General features: G+C 36.0%; 1 protein-coding gene across 2 annotated transcripts in view; it reads left to right on the forward strand.

Moving 5' to 3' along the window:
• The window catches only part of LOC100587377 (zinc finger protein 91-like), a 53,409-nt gene that overhangs the window by 20,850 nt on the left and 12,600 nt on the right, over positions 1-19,959 (forward strand). Inside the window, exons 2-4 of one of the 2 annotated variants that reach the window (XR_004031977.1) lie at positions 17-143; positions 945-1,040; positions 11,949-15,363. Coding sequence is in view for 1 of the 2 variants with exons in the window: in XM_030820298.1 (XP_030676158.1) it covers positions 17-143; positions 945-1,040; positions 11,949-14,845 (3,120 nt within the window). In the remaining variant the exon portion in view is untranslated. Of the gene's footprint in view, positions 1-16; positions 144-944; positions 1,041-11,948; positions 16,382-19,959 lie in introns of those variants that run through there. The other variant, XM_030820298.1, reaches the window with a different exon arrangement.

The raw sequence follows: 19,959 nt of genomic DNA on the forward strand, positions 1-19,959 counted from the left end.
TGTGTGTGTTTTTCAGGGACTGTTGACATTTAGGGATGTGGCCATAGAATTCTCTCTGGAGGAGTGGCAATGTCTGGACACTGCACAGCAGAATTTATATAGGAATGTGATGTTAGAGAACTACAGAAACCTGGCCTTCCTGGGTAAGGAAAACTTTAATACTAAATTTCTAATATAAACTAATGATTTTATTTCTTTTCTTTTTTTTTTTTTTTTTTTTTTTTTTTTGAGACAGAGTCTTGCTCTGTTGCTCACACTGGAGTGCAGTGGTGAGATCTCGGCTCATTGCAAGCTCTGCGTCCCAGGTTCACACCATTCTCCTGACTCAGTCTCCCGAGTAACTAGGACTACAGGTGCCCACCACCGTGCCTGGCTAGTTTTTTGGGGTTTTTTTTGTATTTTTAGTGGAGACGGGATTTCACTGTGTTAACCAGGATGGTTTCGATCTCCTGACCTCATGATCTGCCCACCTTGGCCTCCCAGAGTGCTGGGATTACAGGCTTCATTTCTTTTTTATAGAATGTTTTCTGGAAATTTATGCTTTCAGATTTCTGTTTTCAAGAAAATCCTGGGGATTTGTTTGTCTAGAAAATAATTTCTTCAAGATGTTTCATCTTGACCTGAAGTTTCCACATTCCTGAGCTGATCTGTGTCCTTCACTTTAGATTAGTGGTAATTTCAGAAGTTTTGTGGCATAAAATACTGTTACTAACACCTTAAAATCTAATGCCATCACCAACTTTTGATTCAGTAGTACCAAGCAGTAAAATTAAGAACCTATAGAATTAAAATACCTTCTAAATATTTAAACATTTCTGTTACAAATTAGTATATTGGGACAAATTGATTAGAATATTCTATTATATGCTCTTTACTGAGCACATTACTAAGTGGCAATTGGAGAATATGAGCAAGATTCATGTTAGTTATTTTTAATAAAACAGGTATTGCTGTCTCTAAGCCAGACCTGATTACTTGTCTGGAGCAAGGAAAAGAGCCCTGGAATATGAAGCGACATGAGATGGTGGATGAACCCCCAGGTAGGTGAGAGTGAATACAACAGACGACATGGATGAGAGGCCCAAAGTCAAGAAGAAAGCAGGTCTTTAAAGTGATCTGAGAAGCTGTGTTCCAAAGGAAATAGTTTCTGGGAAGCCTGAATTTTTTTTTTAATTATACTCTCACTTCTGTTAATGCTTATAAAATCTCTAAGAATTCTACTTTCCCTTCAATGATCTTTCTTCAAGTTTACAGTGACAGCCAGAGTACTGTTCATGGCATACAAAAGAGTTCACAATCTGACTTCTTTTTTCTTGTTTTTGTGGACAGACAGATATCTGCATAATTTTGAGGTACTCTATTTTAAACTGTTTTTTAAGTTCTCTTTTTGCATTATGTCTGAAATGCGTGAGATTAGTGGTTTCTGTTCCACTGGGTTTTTTTTGTTTGTTTGTTTGTTTGTTTTTCTGCACATTTCATCCTGTTTTCATTACTGTGGTCTTGAAATATTGTTTGAAATTATAAATTTGATGTCTTTCTGCTTTGTTCTTTTTCTTCAAGATTGCTTTGGCTATTCAAAGTTTCTTGTAGTTTCATGTACATTTTAGGATTGTATTTTTCATTACTGTGAATAAAAAACAATGGAATTCTGATAGTTTATTGAATCTGTCAATCACTTTGGATAACATGACAGTTTCACAATACTTTTTCTTTCAATAAAAGTAAAATATTTTTAAATTTATTTGTGTTCTAATTTTTTTCATTGATATATCTTTCACCTAAAAGATTTATGAGCTCCTTTGTTAAATTTGTTCTAAAATTGATTTTTTCTTTGCTATTGTAATTAACACTTTTTTTCCTCTATTTTATCAGATAGTTTGTTTTAAGTGTATGGAACCATAACTTACTCTTGTATGTTAATTTTACATTTTGCTAATTAACTGAGTATATTCATTAGTTTAAACAGGTTTTAAAGTACTATTTATATATATATATATCTATATATATATGATTACATGATCTACAAAAAGCAACATTTTACTTACTGGTCTTCTATTTCAATGACTATATTTTTCTTTTCACCGTTTCGTCTTCCACATACTTTCAGTGCTATGTTAAAATAGAAGCATTGACAATAAGAAACAATAGTTTTGCATTGGTACTGTAAACTTGAAGGAGCAAACACTTGTTCAAGTATTTATAAACTGGTTTCAGAAAGTAAAAATATTTTTGTTGGGTCCTCAGAGTGATAGAATGTCCTCTGGGTTTGTAGTGAAGAGGAGTTGTAGTTTGGTCTTAAGTCTGCTGGGTTTGCACAAGGGTCCACCTTTAGTTGTGTTGTTAAAAGGGGCTTGGATAGTTGTAATTCTCATTTAATTTTTGGACAGAGTGAATATCCTTCAGGACTTTGCTGTGCAGGGCAGGCCCAAGGGCAGGTTTCTGCAGTCAGGTCTGCATGTGGTGGGCTTTATATGAGGATGTGGATGAGCATAGCTTTCATCGAGTACAAGAGAGGATTTTCTCAGGTCACTTTGGGTTTCTACATAGGCAGAACCAGCCATGAACTGTGGCTCAGGGAGCTGGAACTGAATCATGGAACTGCTTCAGAGACCACAGTAAAGGCCAAAGTCTGCAGGCCTGCCAGCATGGCTATAAATGGGTGTCTTCCTCCAGGCCTCTGGAAGGACAGGACCTCCCCCAGACTGTGACTGGGAAGAGTTTGGGATGGTTACAGAGTACAGTTCAAAATTCTCAGTGGAACCAAGTTAGGTGGAACATTTTCTTGTCTGTTGCCAAAAACAGTAGTCCTGTAGTTTGCCACCTGAATGAGGGCTTGTCTTCTAAAAAGGATTACCTTCAATCTTGGGCTTCAGCAGAGTTTCATAACTCCCTTCCTGGTTCTCAGAGCACTCTTAAAGACACTTATTTTTGAGATGGGGTCTTGCAACATAACCCAGGCAGGTCTTAATATTTTGACCGAAAGCAATTCTCCAACTTTAATGTACCGTGTAGCTGTCACTACAGGTGTGAACCATGATGCCTGGTTCTCTCACAAAAGCATTTTTGTCAGGAATGGCTGACAAATTTTCTTGCTGTCAGGAGATAAGCAAATAGGGCACCTTTTATTTTTTTATCTTAATAATGTCACTCTCCATATAAATTTTTATTTTTATTTTCTACTTCAAATTTGTCTGTAGTTTTGGATTCAGACATTTAGGACAATATACTAGAATGTACATGTTGTGCCTGAGTTAGATAATTAGTATACAGGCAGGCAAATAGGAATTACAGAATTTTCAGCCACTTTTGTCAGCCTATAACTAAATAGTAACAATTTATTCCTCAAATATTTGTTTTATACATGAAGCTTTAACCATATTTTGCTAAATATATACAAAATTTAGCAATTTAAGGCTATAATTGGTTCTAAACGAATTACAGTAGTTTTATTTTGTGTAAAAGTAGCACATATTTAAAACATAAAAATTGATACTAGTTTCTTTTAAATGCTTATTTATTAAGTTTCTCATTAGCATCTCCTATTTATGATTGTACTACATTTTCTTTGGGATTTTATTGCCATACAATAGATACCAGTAATTTAAAATGCCTGCCTTCCGTGACTGCACAGTTAGTCAAACATTGCAATTTTCTAGACAAATTATTTGTTAATGTACATTAATGCTGCCAACTAGATTTTATGAGTAAACATTTCTTTCATTATTTTCTTGCAGTTCTACATTAGTGTGTTTTTAGTGTAAGTTTCTTAATATCAGTTTATTGTTTTTTGGTTTTACTTATGTATTATAATTTTAGACAATTTGCAATTCTGTTTGTATACTTTAAGTCAGTGCGGGATTTAATTAAAAGATAAATGAGCCATATGTCTGTCACAATCAAATTATATATATGTGTGTGTTTTTATGTCTACAAATATGACCCCAATTTTGGTTATAGCTTATCTTGTATATATTCTTTCTTATCTCATTTTTTTTTCTTTTTTGTTTTTGAGATGGATTCAAGTGATTCCTTTGCCTCAGCCTCTCATATACCTGGGATATCAGGTATGTGCCGCCATGCCCGGCTAATTTTGTGTTTTTCTTTTAGTAGAGACGGAGTTTCTCTCATGTTGGTTAGGCTGGTCTTGAACTCCTGACCTAAGGTGATCTGCCTGCCTTTGCCTCCCAAAGTGCTGGGATTACAGGTGTGAGCCACCTTGCCCAGCCTCTTAGTTCATTTTCAATGTTGGTTTTATCTTGTCTAAGTGAGTAGCCTTTGAAATAGCATTATTTTCACCATGTGTTTAATGATGAATATGTATTTCCTTTGTGTGAAAAAAAGTTTTTGTGATTTGAAGGTAATTTTCAAGAAAATTTATAATTCTTTATTTTTTCTAGTTTTTTCAAAAATAATTGTTGTAAAAACACATAACATATAATTTACCTTCTTAAATCTATTTCAATGTACATGTCAGGGCCAGGCATGGTGGTGGCTCACTTCCGTAAGACCAGGATTTTGAGAGGCCAGGACCAGGAGGATTGCTTAAGCCCAAAAGTTTCAGACCAGCCTGGGCAAAATATGGAGACACCTTCTCTACAAACATTTTTATGTAAGAAATAGCCAGGCATGATGGTGTGTACCTGTGGTCCCAGCTACTTGAGAGACTGAGGGGCAGGATTGTTTGAGCCTGGGAGTGTAAGGCTACAGTGAGCCATAATGTGCCACTGCACTCAAGCTTGTGTGACAGATTGAGACCCTGTCTCAAAAAAAAAAAAAAAAAAACTATATATTTCAGGCCTGTTAACTATATTAACATCGTTATGCAGAAGACTTCTAGAAATTTTACATCTTGCAAAATTAAAATGCAATGTCCATTAAGTAACACTTGACCATTTTATGCTCTCTCTAGCCCTTGACAAACACCCTTCCACTTTCTGTTTTTATGAGCGTGACTATTTTATATATCTTAGTGAAATCATAACATTCATCATTTCATTACTAGCTTATTTCAGTTGACACAATCTCTTTAAATATGACGAGTTTTTTTTTTTTTTAAGGTTGAATAATACTCCATTGTATCAAATTTGTCTTCAGGGTCCTATGATGCATATTTTAGATACAGATTTATAAATGGAATTGCTGTATTTGATAATAATTTTATTTAAAGTACATTTATGACATTATAAAATAATGGGTACATCCTGCTTTCCACCAACAATCAATATGTTTCTTTTTTTTTTTTTTCACACTCCAACCTCTGCCTCCTGGGTTCAAGCGATTCTCCTGCCTCAGCCTCTTGACTAGCTGGGATTACGGGCACACGTCACCACACCTGGGTAATTTTTGTATTTTTAGTAGAGACAGTTTCACCATGTTAAGCAGGCTGGTCTTGAACTCCTGACCTTGTGATCTGCCTGCCTGCGGCCTCCCAAAGTGCTGGGATTAAAGGTGTGAGCCACTGTGCCCATCCAAGGGTTTCATTTTGATTGCATTATCAACAGACTTGGTGTTTTTATGTTTTTATTTTTTTACTTTTTTTTTTTTTATTTTTTTTTGAGGCAGAGTCTCGCTCTTTCGCCCAGGCCCGAGTGCAGTGGCGCGATCTCGGCTCACTGCAAGCTCCGCCTCCCGGGTTCACGCCATTCTCCTGCCTCAGCCTCTCCGAGTAGCTGGGACTACAGGCGCCCGCCACCGTGCCCGGCTAATTTTTTTGTATTTTTAGTAGAGACGGGGTTTCACCGTGTTAACCAGGATGGTCTCGATTTCCTGACCTCGTGATCCGCCTGCCTCGGCCTCCCAAAGTGCTGGGATTACAAGGCGTGAGCCACCGCGCCCGACCGACTTGGTGTTTTTAAAAAATTGGTAGTGACCATTTAAGTGGGTGTGAGGGGATTTTGTTTTCATTGTGGTTTTAATGCATTTCTCTACAAATTAGTAATTTTGTGTGTCCTTTCAAATTTTTTTTATTTGTGTTTTTTTATGAAAATTTATTTTAATTTGTGTATTTCTAAATAAAGTTATTTAACTTTATTGTTCCGTTTTAAAAGTTGTTTATATTTTTTGGATATTCACTGTTATCACATGTAATTTGTAAATATTTTCATCCATTTTATAGGAGGCATTATTTCTCTATTAAATGTTTACTTAAATATGCAGAAATTTTGAAGTGTAGTGTAGTTAAATTATTCTGTTTTTTTTCTTTGTTGCTCATGCATTTAATGTTGTATCTAAGAATTTGGCACCAAGACTAATGTCATGTGTTTCATATATATATAGAGAGAGAGAGGAGAGAGAGAGAGAGAGAGACGGAGTTTCGCTCTGTCACCCAGGCTGGAGTGTAATGGCGCGATCTCGGCTTACTGCAACCCCCGCCTCCCGGGTTCAAGCGATTCTTCTGCCTCAGCCTCCTGAGTAGCTGAGACTACAGGCACGCGCCACCCCACCGGGCTAATTTTTGTATTTTTAGTAGAGACAGGTTTTCACCATCTTGGTCAGGCTGGTCGACGGTCTTGAACTCCTGACCTCGTGATCCACCCATCTTGGCCTCCCAAAGTGCTGGGATTACAGGCATGAGCCACAGTGCCCTGCCTCCCCTATATGTGTTTAAGAGATTAAAATTTTATGCGGCTGGGCCTCGTGCGTGGCCCAGCGCTTTGGGAGGCCGAGGCGGGTGGATCATGAGGTCAAGATTTCGAGATCAGCCTGGCCAACATGGTGAAACCCCGTCTCTATTAAAAATACATAAATTAAGGCCGGGCGCAGTGGCTCACGCCTGTAATCCCAGCACTTTGGGAGGCTGAGGTGGGCTGATCACCTGAGGTCAGGAGTTCGAGACCAGCCTCAACATTGAGAAACCCTGTCGCTACTAAAAATACAAAATTAGCTGGGCGTGGTGGTGCATGCCTGTAATCCCAGCTACTCGGGAGGCTGAGGTAGGAGAATTGCTTGAACCTGGGAGGCGGAGGTTGCGGTAAGCCGAGATCGCGCCATTGCACTCCAGCCTAGGCAACAAGAGCGAAACTCCATCTCCAAAAAAAATAAATAAATAAAATAAATAAATTAGCCAGTCGCTGTGCCCAGTGCCTGTAATCCCAGCTACTCGGGTGGCTGAGGCAGGATAATCGCTTGAACCCGGGAGGCGGAGGTTGCAGTGAGCCGAGACTGCGCCACTGCACTCCAGCCTGGGCAAAACCGAGACTCCATCTCAAAAACAACAACAACAAAGTTACCTTCTTATGTCTAATTAAAAGATTTTCACATCGGTTGAAGGAAATAATCTTTATTTTATCAGAATGGATATTGTTTTTTGTGTTTTTTTTTCTTTTTTTTTGAGACGGAGTCTCGCTCTGTCGCCCAGGCTGGAGTTTAGTGGCGCGATCTCGGCTCACTGCAAGCTCCGCCTCCTGGGTTCACGCCATTCTCCTGCCTCAGCCTCTCCGAGTAGCTGGGACTACAGGTGCCCGCCACCACGCCCCGCTAATTTTTTTGTATTTTTTTAGTAGAGACGGGGTTTCACCGTGGTCTCGATCTCCTGACCTCGTGATCCGCCCGCCTCGGCCTCCCAAAGTGCTGGGATTACAAGCGTGAGCCCTGCGCCCGGCAAGGATATTCAGTTTTTAACAGAATTTTTTGAAAGGATTATCTTCCATTGTGTGCTCATGTCAATTTTGTGGGAGACTATTTGGCTGTATACAGAAGGGTTCATTTCTAGGCTCTCTACTCTGTTCTTTCATCTGTTTATCTGTCTTTGTGTGAGTACCTCATTGTTTTTGTTACTGTTGCTTTTAATACGTTTCAAAATCGGAAGTTATAATGCCTCTTTGTTTTTTTTCCATAGGTGTTTGGCTATAGTTCATAACAAAATTTTAACATCTGAAACAGTATTTCTTTAAAAAACTACTGTTGGGATTTTTATAAAGATTATATTGAATTTGTGTACCACTGTAGGTTGTATTGACATCTTTGAAAAATTAATTTTTTTATTCCTGAGTAAAAATATGTTGAAGAGTTTTTTATTTTCATGTATTTTTTGATTTTTCAGTTTTAATCTCCAGTTTAATTTAGTTTTGGTCAGAAAACACGAAGTGTATAATATTGATCTTCTTACATTTATTTGTTTTTTTGTGTGTGTGTGTTTGTTGTTTTTGTTTGGAGACAGGATCTTACTCTGTCACCCAGGCTGGAGTGTATTGGCATAATCTTGACTCACTGCAGCCTCAACCTACTGGGCTCAAGTTATCTTTCCACCTAAGTCTCTCAAGTAGTAGGGACTACAAAAAAAGTACCATGTCTGAATAATTATTTGATTATTTTGTAGGGATAGAGACTCACTATGTTGCCCAGGCTGGCCTGAAACTTTTAGCTCTAAGTGATCCTCCTACCTTGGTCTCTCTAAGTGTTGGGATTATAGGCATGAGCTACACCACCCATCTGGCATTCTTAAATTTAATAACACTTAGTATGTGTCATAACAGAATACACCAGGTGCAAATAAGAATATTGTGTATTCCCTTGCTTTTGACTGAAAAGTTTTGTACATGTCTGTTAAACCCCGTTGGTCTATAATATGGTTTTGATGTTGATGTTACTCAAACCTTATGCTGCAATGTAATTCTTAATGTTAGATGTCAGACCTGGTAGGAGGTGTTTGGGTCATGGGGCAGAGTCCTTATGAATGGTTTGGCACCATCCTCTTGGTAATCAAAATGTGTGCACTTTATTAATTCAAATGAAAGCTGGTTTATTAGAAGAACCTGGCTCCTTCACCTCATACTTGCTGTGTCTGTTATCATGTGGTGTGTACAGTTAATCTTCGCCTTCAACCATGATTGTAAGCTTGCTGACACTCACCAGAAGCAGATGCTGGCACACGCTTTTTATACAGTCTGCTGAATTGTGAGCCAAATAAACTTGTTTTTTAATAAATTACCCACTCTCAGGTATTCCTCTATATGCAGAATAATAAATACAGTGTATAATGTTGTCTAGGTTTTCTGTTTTCTTATTTATTTTTATATGAATTTTCTATTTATTATTGAAAGTGGGATTTTGGTGTCTACAATTACCATTTTTATTCTGTTTTAAATATTCTACAGAAGATTTTTAAGGATTTTAAGCATCATCATTATGATAGTAAAGATTTCTATATTTGTCTGTATATTTACATTTAATAGCTTTATTTTATGTATGGTTTTATAATACTGTCCAGTATTTTTTTTTAAGCAAAACTGACTCATTTTAGCAACCCATTTCAGCATTTCTTGTTGTTATTTGCATAGTCTCACATTACTCAGGCTGATCTGAAACTCCTGGTTTTTAGTGTTCTGACAGGCTTGCCTCCTAAAACTGTAGGATTACAGTCATGAGCCCACGATGCCTGGACACCATGTAGCATTTTTTTTTTTGTAGAACTGTGCTAGTGGTGATGAACACTCTTTTTATTTTGGAAATTTTTATTTTCATCTTCTTTTTAAAGTGAAATAAATTTAAATCAAGTATTATTGGTTAGAGTTTTTTTTTCTTTTATTACATCAAAATTTGGGAATTTCTCACCTTTTTTTATTTTCAAGTAATCTCTGTATTATTTTTTCCCATATTATTCCTCTAAGATTTTTTAATGAATATGTTAATCTAGTTGATGGTGTCTAATAAAGTTTACATTCCATGTTTTAATTTGGTTTTGCAATTTTATATTTTTGTGTTATATATTTTAGGGTATGCCACTACACATCTGTTAATTGTGCTTTGATATTTTAGTATAATAATTGTGCATGCCAATATATAACTTTATGCAATTTAAGACAGTCTGGAGCAAAATCAAATATGATTGAGCCATATGTCTTTTTCCAATAGAATTATCTCTATGTTTGTTTGCCTGTATAAATGTTATTGCTGTATTTTTTATAACTTGTATATTTGTTGTGTGGGTTTGTTGTGAATGATTTTCTAATCCGGTGTAACTGAGTAGTCATAAAATTCTTATAATTTCAACATCCTATTTATTTCTGAACCTATATTTTTTTATGGGAGAAACACTTTTAAATGTGAATATAATTTAAAACTATCATAACTCTGTAGTTCTTTTAGTTATTATCTTTACTTGTCAAAAAAAATTTACCAGAAAATATATTTAAATATTTAGTCATACTCATCTTGAAATTTTCATGCAACATATTGCTAAAATGTTTTTATCTTGCAAGCTAAATCTTAATACATATTAAACAACTACCATTTTTTTTTTTCTTGAGACGGAATTTTGCTCTTGTTGCCCAGGCTGGAGTGCAATGGTGTGATCTTGGCTCACCGCAACCTCTGCCTCCTGGGTTCAAGCGATTCTCCTGCCTCGGTCTTTTGAGTAGCTGGGATTACAGGCATGTGCCACCACGCACAGCTAATTTTGTATTTTTAGTAGAGGGGGTTTTTCTCCATGTTGGTTAGACTGGTCTCGAACTCCTGACCTCATAATCTGCCTCAGCCTCCCAAGTGGCTGGGATTACAGGCATGTGTCACCACACCTGGCTAATTTTTGTAGTTTTAGTAGAGATGGGGTTTCTCCATGTTGGCCAGGCTGGCCTCGAACTCCTGACCTTAGGTGATCTGTCTGCCTTGGCCTCCCAAAGTGCCTAAAATACAGGTGTGAGCCACCATGCCTGGCCTGGCACATAACTTTTATTTTCCAGCTTCAAAGATTTTTTTTTATCTGTGACTTTTGAAATTGTGCTTATATATGTGTTTGTTATAAACATCTTTCTGTGATCCTAGTTTGTTGAGCTTCATTTTTACATCATTTTTTCTTAATTTTAGGATCTATCCGTTTTTATATTTTTACCTCCACAATTTGTTTTTTTGAAATCTTAAATATTTTTGTTCTCATCCTCATTTTTCCGACTTTCCATAGTTGTCTCTGTTCCTATTTCAATCAGTGAGTATTATTCAATTTATTACCAATTCATAAAAGTAATGTATACATCTTTTTTATGGTTTCTTTCAGAAAATTTTATAGTATTTTGGTGGCATCATATTGCCCCATTTTGTATACATTATAATCTTTGATTGAGATTTGGACATTTAAAAAAAGCTAACTGTCAAAGTCTTTTATAATGTAGTTTTGTCCTGGCATAGTTTGAAAACAACTGTCTTGCCTAATGATTATGGGAATTTCTCAAATATGTTCTTAGGATATGTGTTGTCTAAAATTTTGTGTTTATGTTTTAATTAAGAGTGTTTACTCATGTTACTTTGTAGGAGTCAGTGATCACTTGCTATGCCTGTTTCCTTTCTGTGGTACTGCAGTCTCTCTGTTGCTGTAACATTTTTCTTTGGTTTCAGCAGACTCAAACTCTCATTCCAAATTATGCCACGGTTTCTTTGAACACTTTATGTCATAAGAGACGGAAATCAGTGTCAGGAAAAGCCCCTAAAAGCTAGAAATAAAAATGAATGGGCTACTATTTTACCTTTCTTTTAAAACAGAAACCAGGCATTGGCAATTTACTTCTAAAGGCACTCTGTTTTAATGGGAAGCAGGAAAAGCTGTGTTGAGTAAATTTAACAGACTTTTTTTTTCTGTGTGGTTTTTTGCATGGTGCTCCCCTGAGACACTGCACATACTTAACTCATTCATAAATTTTCCATAGATGTAATTTGATCTGTATGTTTTTGTTACATATATATGTCTATGAAAGAATTAGGGCCTGTGCAGGATAATGGCGTGAACCCAGGAGGCGGGGCTTACAATGAGCCGAGATCACGCCACTGCACTCCAGCCTGGGTGACAGAGCGAGACTCCGTCTCAAAAAAATAAAAAATAAAAATAGAATTAGGGCCTGTGGTATTTTGCAGTGCCATATTGTTTATGTAGTTTGTATAATTTTATAGGTAAGATTTTTAAACTATATTCATGTGAGTCTAGTGAGTGGAGTAATTTATTATTTTTAATTTTTTTTCAGGTGTATGTCCTCATTTTGCTCAAGACTTTTGGCCAGAGCAGGCCATGGAAGATTCTTTCCAAAAAGTATTACCGAGAAAATATGAAAAATGTGGACATGAGAATTTACAGTTAAGAAAAGGTTGTAAAAGTGTGGATGAGTGTAAGGTGCACAAAGAGGGTTATAATAAACTTAACCAGTGTGTCACAACTGCCCAGAGCAAAGTATTTCAATGTGGTAAATATTTGAAAGTCTTCTATAAATTTTTAAATACAAACAGACATATGATAAGACATACTGGAAGGAAACGCTTCAAATGTAAAAAATGCATCAAATCATTTTGCATCCGTTTACACAAAACCCAACATGAATGTGTTTATATTACAGAGAAGTCCTATAAATGTAAGGAATGTAAAAAAACCTTTCATTGGTCCTCAACCCTTACTAATCATAAGAAAATTCATACTGAAGTTAAACCCTACAAATGTGAAGCTTTTAAGCAACTCTCAACCCTTACTACACATAAAATAATTTGTGCTGAAGAGAAAATCTACAAGTGTGAAGAATGTGGCAAAGCATTTCTATGGTCCTCAACCCTAACTAGACATAAGAGGATACACACTGGAGAGAAACCCTACAAATGTGAAGAATGTGGCAAAGCTTTTAGGCAATCCTCAACCCTTACTAAACATAAGATAATTCATACTGGAGAGACACCCTACAAATTTGAAGAATGTGGCAAAGCTTTTAGGCAATCCTTAACCCTTACTAAACATAAGATAATTCATAGTAGAGAGAAACCCTACAAATGTAAAGAATGTGGCAAAGCTTTTAAGCAATTCTCAACCCTTACTACACATAAAATAATTCATGCTGAAAAGAAACTCTACAAATGTGAAGAATGTGGCAAAGCTTTTAATCAATCCTCAAATCTTTCTACACATAAGATAATTCATACTGGAGAGAAGTCTTACAAGTGTGAAGAATGTGGCAAAGCATTTCTATGGTCCTCAACCCTAACTAGACATAAGAGGATACACACTGGAGAGAAGCCCTGCAAATGTGAAGAATGTGGCAAAGCTTTTAGCCATTCCTCAACCCTTGCTAAACATAAGGTAATTCATACTGGAGAGAAACCCTACAAATGTAAAGAATGTGGCAAAGCTTTTAGCAGTTCCTCAACCCTTACTAATCATAAGATAACTCATACTGAAGAGAAACCCTACAAATGTAAAGAATGTGGCAAAGCTTTTAAGCGACTCTCAACCCTTACTAAACATAAAATAATACATGCTGGAGAGAAGCTCTACAAATGTGAAGAATGTGGCAAAGCTTTTAATCGATCTTCAAATCTTACTACACATAAGATAATTCATACTGGAGAGAAACCTTACAAGTGTGAAGAATGTGGCAAAGCATTTATCTGGTCCTCAAGCCTTACTAAACATAAAAGAATTCATACTAGAGAGAAACCCTTCAAATGTAAGGAATGTGGCAAAGCATTTATATGGTCTTCAACCCTAACTAGACATAAGAGGATACACACTGGAGAGAAGCCCTACAAATGTGAAGAATGTGACAAAGCTTTTAGCCATTCCTCAACCCTTACTAAGCATAAGACAATTCATACTGGAGAGAAACCCTACAAATGTAAAGAATGTGGCAAAGCTTTTAAGCACCCCTCAACCCTTGCTAAACATAAAATAATACATGCTGGAGAGAAACTCTACAAATGTGAAGAATGTGGCAAAGCTTTTAATCAATCTTCAAATCTTACTACACATAAGATAATTCATACTAAAGAGAAACCTTCCAAGAGCAAAGAATGTGACAAAGCATTTATCTGGTCCTCAACCCTTACTGAACATAAGATAATTCATACCAGAGAGAAAACCTACAAATGTGAAGAATGTGGCAAAGCATTTAGCCAACCTTCACACCTTACTACACATAAGAGGATGCACACTGGAGAGAAACCTTACAAATGTGAAGAATGTGGCAAAGCTTTTAGCCAATCCTCAACCCTTACTACACATAAGATAATTCATACTGGAGAGAAACCCTACAAATGTGAAGAATGTGGCAAAGCTTTTAGGAAATCTTCAACTCTTACTGAACATAAGATAATTCATACTGGAGAGAAGCCCTACAAATGTGAAGAATGTGGCAAAGCATTTAGTCAATCCTCAACCCTAACTAGACATACGAGGATGCACACTGGAGAGAAACCATACAAATGCGAAGAATGTGGCAAAGCTTTTAATCGATCCTCAAAGCTTACTACACATAAGATAATTCATACTGGAGAGAAACCTTACAAGTGTGAAGAATGTGGCAAAGCATTTATATCATCCTCAACCCTAAATGGACATAAGAGAATTCATACTAGAGAGAAACCCTACAAATGTGAAGAATGTGGCAAAGCATTTAGCCAATCCTCAACCCTAACTAGACATAAGAGGTTGCACACCGGAGAGAAACCCTACACATGTGGAGAATGTGGCAAAGCCTTTAAAGAGTCCTCAGCTCTTACTAAACATAAGATAATTCACACTGGAGAGAAACCCTACAAATGTGAAAAATGTGGCAAAGCCTTTAACCAGTCTTCAATCCTTACTAACCATAAGAAAATTCATAGTAGAGAGAAACCCTACAAATGTAAAGAATGTGGCAAATCTTTTAACCGGTCTTCAACCTTTACTAAACATAAGGTAATTCATACTGGAGTAAAACTCTACAAATGTGAAGAATGTGGCAAATCCTTTTTCTGGTCCTCAGCCCTAACCAGACATAAGAAAATTCATACTGGACAGCAACCCTACAAACAGGAAAAATTTGGCAAAGCCTTTAACCAGTTTTCACACCTTACTGCAGATAAGATAACTCATATTGGAGAGAAATCTTGCAAGTGTGAATAATGTGGTAAAGTCTATAAAAAGTCCTGGATTCTTAACAGACATAAGATTATTCATACTGGAGAAAAACTCTACAAACCTGAAAGATGTGCCAGTGCTTTTGACAAGTCAAACTTTTCTAAACATCAAGAAAATCATGCTGCTGAGAAATCCTAGAAATGTGAAGAATGTGACAAAGCCTCTAAATGATTGTCACACTTGATTGTAAGATAATTCATACTGGAGAAAACTACCAGTGTGAACAATGTGGCCAAGCTTTGAACCAATGCTCACACCTTAATGCATAGGAAAGCATTTATACTTGAGAAAAAGTGTACAAATATAGACAAAGTTAAAAAGCCATTAATACCTGCTCACATCATACTCAAAATCAGAGCGTTCATACTAAATAAAAACATTAGAAGTGTAATTACTGTCCAAAGATCGATCAGAAAATATATCTTTAAAGTACAGAAGGTATTTATTTTGAAAAACCATTATAAATATGAGGAAGCATTATTTATGACCTTTTCTATGGAAAGGTAAGGACATTAAAATGTAAGATGCATGATGAAAATTTAAGTAGAGAATATCTTTATGGTTAACTTATAATATTGAGTGATGCATGAGGTAGGTGTTCAGATTAATATTCTGCATTATTATGAAAGAAAAATATTCTTAATTTTAGTTAAAATTTAGTATGATTTATTGTATTTTTATGAAATATATGCAGCATATTTTTTAATTATAAATTACATGTGAACTTAACTTTTCAACTAAACAGTTTTAACATGTTAAATACTATCGTGAATTCAATGAAGTGTTATTATGCCAGTAACTTTAACCTATTCCATCTTACTCAAGGGTGTAGGTAAAAGATGGTAAAAATACACTATTTGGTAAGATAATGGACTGACATCCCTAGTAATCTTTTTTGCCAGTGAATTTTAATTGCTATTAAGTTAAAGAATATTGTTCCTATAGGCTAAATTTTTATTTTCACATTTAAATTTATTTTCCTTAATTTTTGTGGATACCTAGTATGTGTACATATTTATGCCATATGTGGCATATTTTGATAGGGGCATACAATATATAACAATCACATTAGACTAAATGCAGTCTCCATTACCTTTAGCATTTATTCTTTGTATTACAAGCAATTCAATTCTACAGTTTTAGTTATTTTTAAATGTACAATTGTTATTGACTACAAGATTATTTTTATAGTCATAATAAAACTTATATACAAACATAAGTAAAATCCATACATTTCTGAGTCCCGAATAAATCTTTTTTAAATTTTTCATATATTTTTCTTCGAACATGTGGCCTCTGCCTGCAAGCACATATGGATTGCTAGTATTGATTTACATAGAGTTAAATATACACATCTATTAGTCTAAAGATGAATCTTAGGTGTAAATAAATTATGGAGTGTGTTTGAGTATAAGTTTGAAACTATTTTTAGCAGAAAAAAGCAATATTGGAACAAAGTAAATCATTTTAAGAAGGTGTCTAATTTACTACAAAACAAAAATTCTCAAAAATGCTGAAAGCAAATTTATACTCTGCTTTGTATTGCATTTATTGCTGTACAATCTTTTGGCTTATGGTTCAGAGTCTCCCCATGCAAATTCTGTTTTAACTTGACTGGTACTCATGCTAGACCCATAATTTTTGTTGTTGTTTAATAGGTTTTTTATTTGTTTAGTTGTATTTTGTTGTTGTTGTTGTTTGTTTTTGAGACAGAGTCTTAATCTTTCTCCCAGGCTGGAGTGCAGTGGTGCAATCTGGGCTCACTGCAACATCTGCCTTTCAGGTTCAAGCAATTCTCCTGCCTCAGCCTCCTGAGTAGCTGAGACTACAGGCATGCACCACCATGCCTGGCTCATTCTTGTATTTTTAGTAGAGATGGGGTTTCACCATTTTGGTCAGGCTGGTCTCAAATTCCTGACCTCATGATCCACCCGTCTCAGCCTCCCAAAGTGCTGGATTACAGGCTCGAGCCACATCGCCTGGCCTAATTTTTGTATTTTTAGTAGAGACAGGGTTTCACCATGTTGGTCAAACTGGTCTCCAACGCATGACCTCAGGTGATCCACTCACCTGGGCCTCCCAAAGTGCTCGGATTACAGGCATGAGGTACCAGGTCCAGCCTGTGTAATAGTTTATGAAGAATTCATTATGTGAGCCTGTCTCTAATTATAAAAATAATTTTTTAAAATTTTATTGTTCCATAAGTTACTTAGGTACAGGTGGTATTTGGTTAGTTGAGTAAGTTCTTTAGTGGTGATTTGTGAGATCCTGGTGCATCCATCACCCAAGCAGTATACACTGCACCATATATCTTATATTTTATCCTTTCCCCTTTCACTCTTCCCCCCAGGTACCCAAAGTCCATTGTATTATTATTATGCCTTTGCATCCTCATAGCATACCTCCCACATATCAGTGAGAACATACGATATTTGGTTTACCATTCTTAGAATAATAGTCTCCAGTCTCATCCAGGACATTGCAAATGCTGTTAATTCATTCCTTTTTATTGCTGAGTAGTATTCCAACATATGTGTGTGTGTGTGTGTGTGTGTGTGTGTATATATACATTTTACATGTTTATGTATTTATATATATACACACACACACACACACACACACATATCTCACAGATTCTTTACCCACGCGTTAATTCATGGGCATTTCAGTTGGTTCCACGATTTTACAATTGTGAATTGTGCTGCTAGAAACACGCATGTGCAAGTACCTTTTTCAAATAATGACTTCTTTTTCTCTGGGTACTCAGTAGTGGGATTGCTGGATCAAATGCTAGTTCTACTTTTAGTTCTTTACAGACTCTCCACACTGTTTTCCATATGCATTTATATGTTTTCCATAGTGGCTCTACTAGTTTACATTCTCACCAGCAGTATAGATGTGTTCCCTGATTGCCACATCCATGCCAACATCTACAGTTGTTTGATCTTTTGATTATGGCTATTCTTGCAGGAATAAGGTGGTATGGCATTGTGGGTTTGATTTGCATTTCTTTGATCATTAGTGATGTTAACCATTTTTTATATGTTTGTTGGCCATTTGTATATCTTATTTTGAGAATTTTCTATTCATGTCGTTAGCCCACTTTTTGATGCAGTTGTTTTTTTCCTTACTGATTTGCTTGAGTTTGTTGTAGATTCTGGATATTAATCTTTTGTCAGAGGTATAGATTGAGTTTGTTGTAGATTCTGGATACTAATCCATTGTCAGATGTATAGATTGTGAAGATTTTCTCCCACTGTGTGAGTTGTATGTTTACTCTGCTGACTGTTCCTTTTGCCATGCAAAAACTCTTTAGTTTAACTAGGTCCCAGCTATTTGTCTTTGTTTTTATTGCATTTGCTTTTGGGTTTTTGGTCATGAAATTTTTGCCTAGCCAATGCCTAGAAGGGTTTTTTTTTCCAGTTTTATCTTCCAGAATTTTTATAGTTTCTGGTCTTAGGTTTAAGTCCTTAATCCATCTTGAGTTGATTTTTTTAATAAGGTGAGAGATGAGGATCCAGTTTCATTCTACATGTGGCTAGCCAATTATCCCAGAACCATTTGTTGAAAGGGTATACTTTCCCCACTTTATGTTTTTGTTTGCTTTTTTGAAGATCGCTTGGCTGTAATTATTTGGGTTTATTTCTGGGTTCTCTGTTCCATTGGTCTATGTGCCTATTTTATACCAGCACCATGCTGTTTTGGTGACCATGGCCTTATAGTATAGTTTGAAATCAGGTAGTGTGGTGCCTCCAGATTTGTTCTTTTTGCTTAGTCTTGCTTTGGCTATGCAGGCTCTTTTTTGGTTCTATATGAATTTTAGAATTGTTTTTTCTAACTCTGTGAAGAATGATGGTGGTATTTTGATGGGGATTGTGTTGAATTTATAGATTGCTTTTGGCAGTATGGTCATTTTCACAAATTATTCTACCCATGTTAGAGCAGGGGATGTGTTTCCATGTGTTTGTGTTGTCTATGATTTGTTTCAGCAGTGTTTTATAGTTTTCCTTGTACAGGTCTTTCGACTCCTTCAATAGGTATATTCATATAATTTGTTTTTCTCTGCTATTGTAAAAGAGGTTGAGTTCTTGATTTAATTCTGTATTTGGTTGCTGTTGGTGAATAAAAGATCTACTGAGTTGTGTACATTAATCTTGTATCCTGAAACTTTGCTGAATTGTTTTATCAGTTCTAGGAGCTTTCTGGAGGGGTCCTTAGGGTTTTCAAGGTAAATGATCACATCATCAGCAAACAGACTGTATGACTTCCTGTTTACTGATTTGGATGCCCTTTATTTCTTTCTCTTGTCTGATTGCTCTGGCTAGGACTTCCAGGGCTATGTTGAAGAGGAGTAGTGAGAGTGGGCATCCTTGTCTTGTTCCCATTCTCAAAGGAAATGCTTTCAGCTTTTTTCTATTCATTATTATGTTGGCTGTGGGTTTGTCATAGATAGCTTTTATTTATTACCTTAAGCTGTGTCCTTTGTATGCCAGCTTTGCTGAGAGGTTTAATCATAAAGGGATGCTAAATTTTGTCAATTTTTTTTCTGCATCTATTCAGATGATCCTGTGATTTTTGTTTTCAATTCTATTTATGTGGTGTATCACATTTGTTGACTTGTGTTTGTTAAACCATCCCTGCATACCTGGTATGAAATCAGCTTGATCATGGTGGATTATCTTTTTGACATGCTGTTGGATAATCTTTTCAACATGTTGTTGGATATTGTTAGCTAGTATTTTGTTAAGGATATTAGCATCAATGTTTATCAAGGATATTGGGTCTGCAGTTTTCTTTTTTGGTTGTGTCTTTTCCTGGTTTTGGTATTAGGGTGATGCTGACCTCATAGAATGAATTGGGGAGGGTTCCTCCTTTCTCTGTCTTGTGGAATAGTGTCAAGAGAATTGGTACTAATTCTTTGAATATCTGGTAGAATTCTGCTGTGAATCCATCTGGTCCTGGACTTTTTTTGTTGGTAATTTTTAAATTACCATTTTAATCTCACTGCTTGTTATTGGTCTGTTCAGGGTAGCTAATGCTTCCTGATTTAAGCTAGGAGGGTTTTATCTTTCCAGGAATTTATTCATCTCTTCTAGGTT

This window comes from Nomascus leucogenys, chromosome 10, assembly GCF_006542625.1.
Source record: "Nomascus leucogenys isolate Asia chromosome 10, Asia_NLE_v1, whole genome shotgun sequence".
Taxonomy (NCBI): domain Eukaryota; kingdom Metazoa; phylum Chordata; class Mammalia; order Primates; family Hylobatidae; genus Nomascus; species Nomascus leucogenys.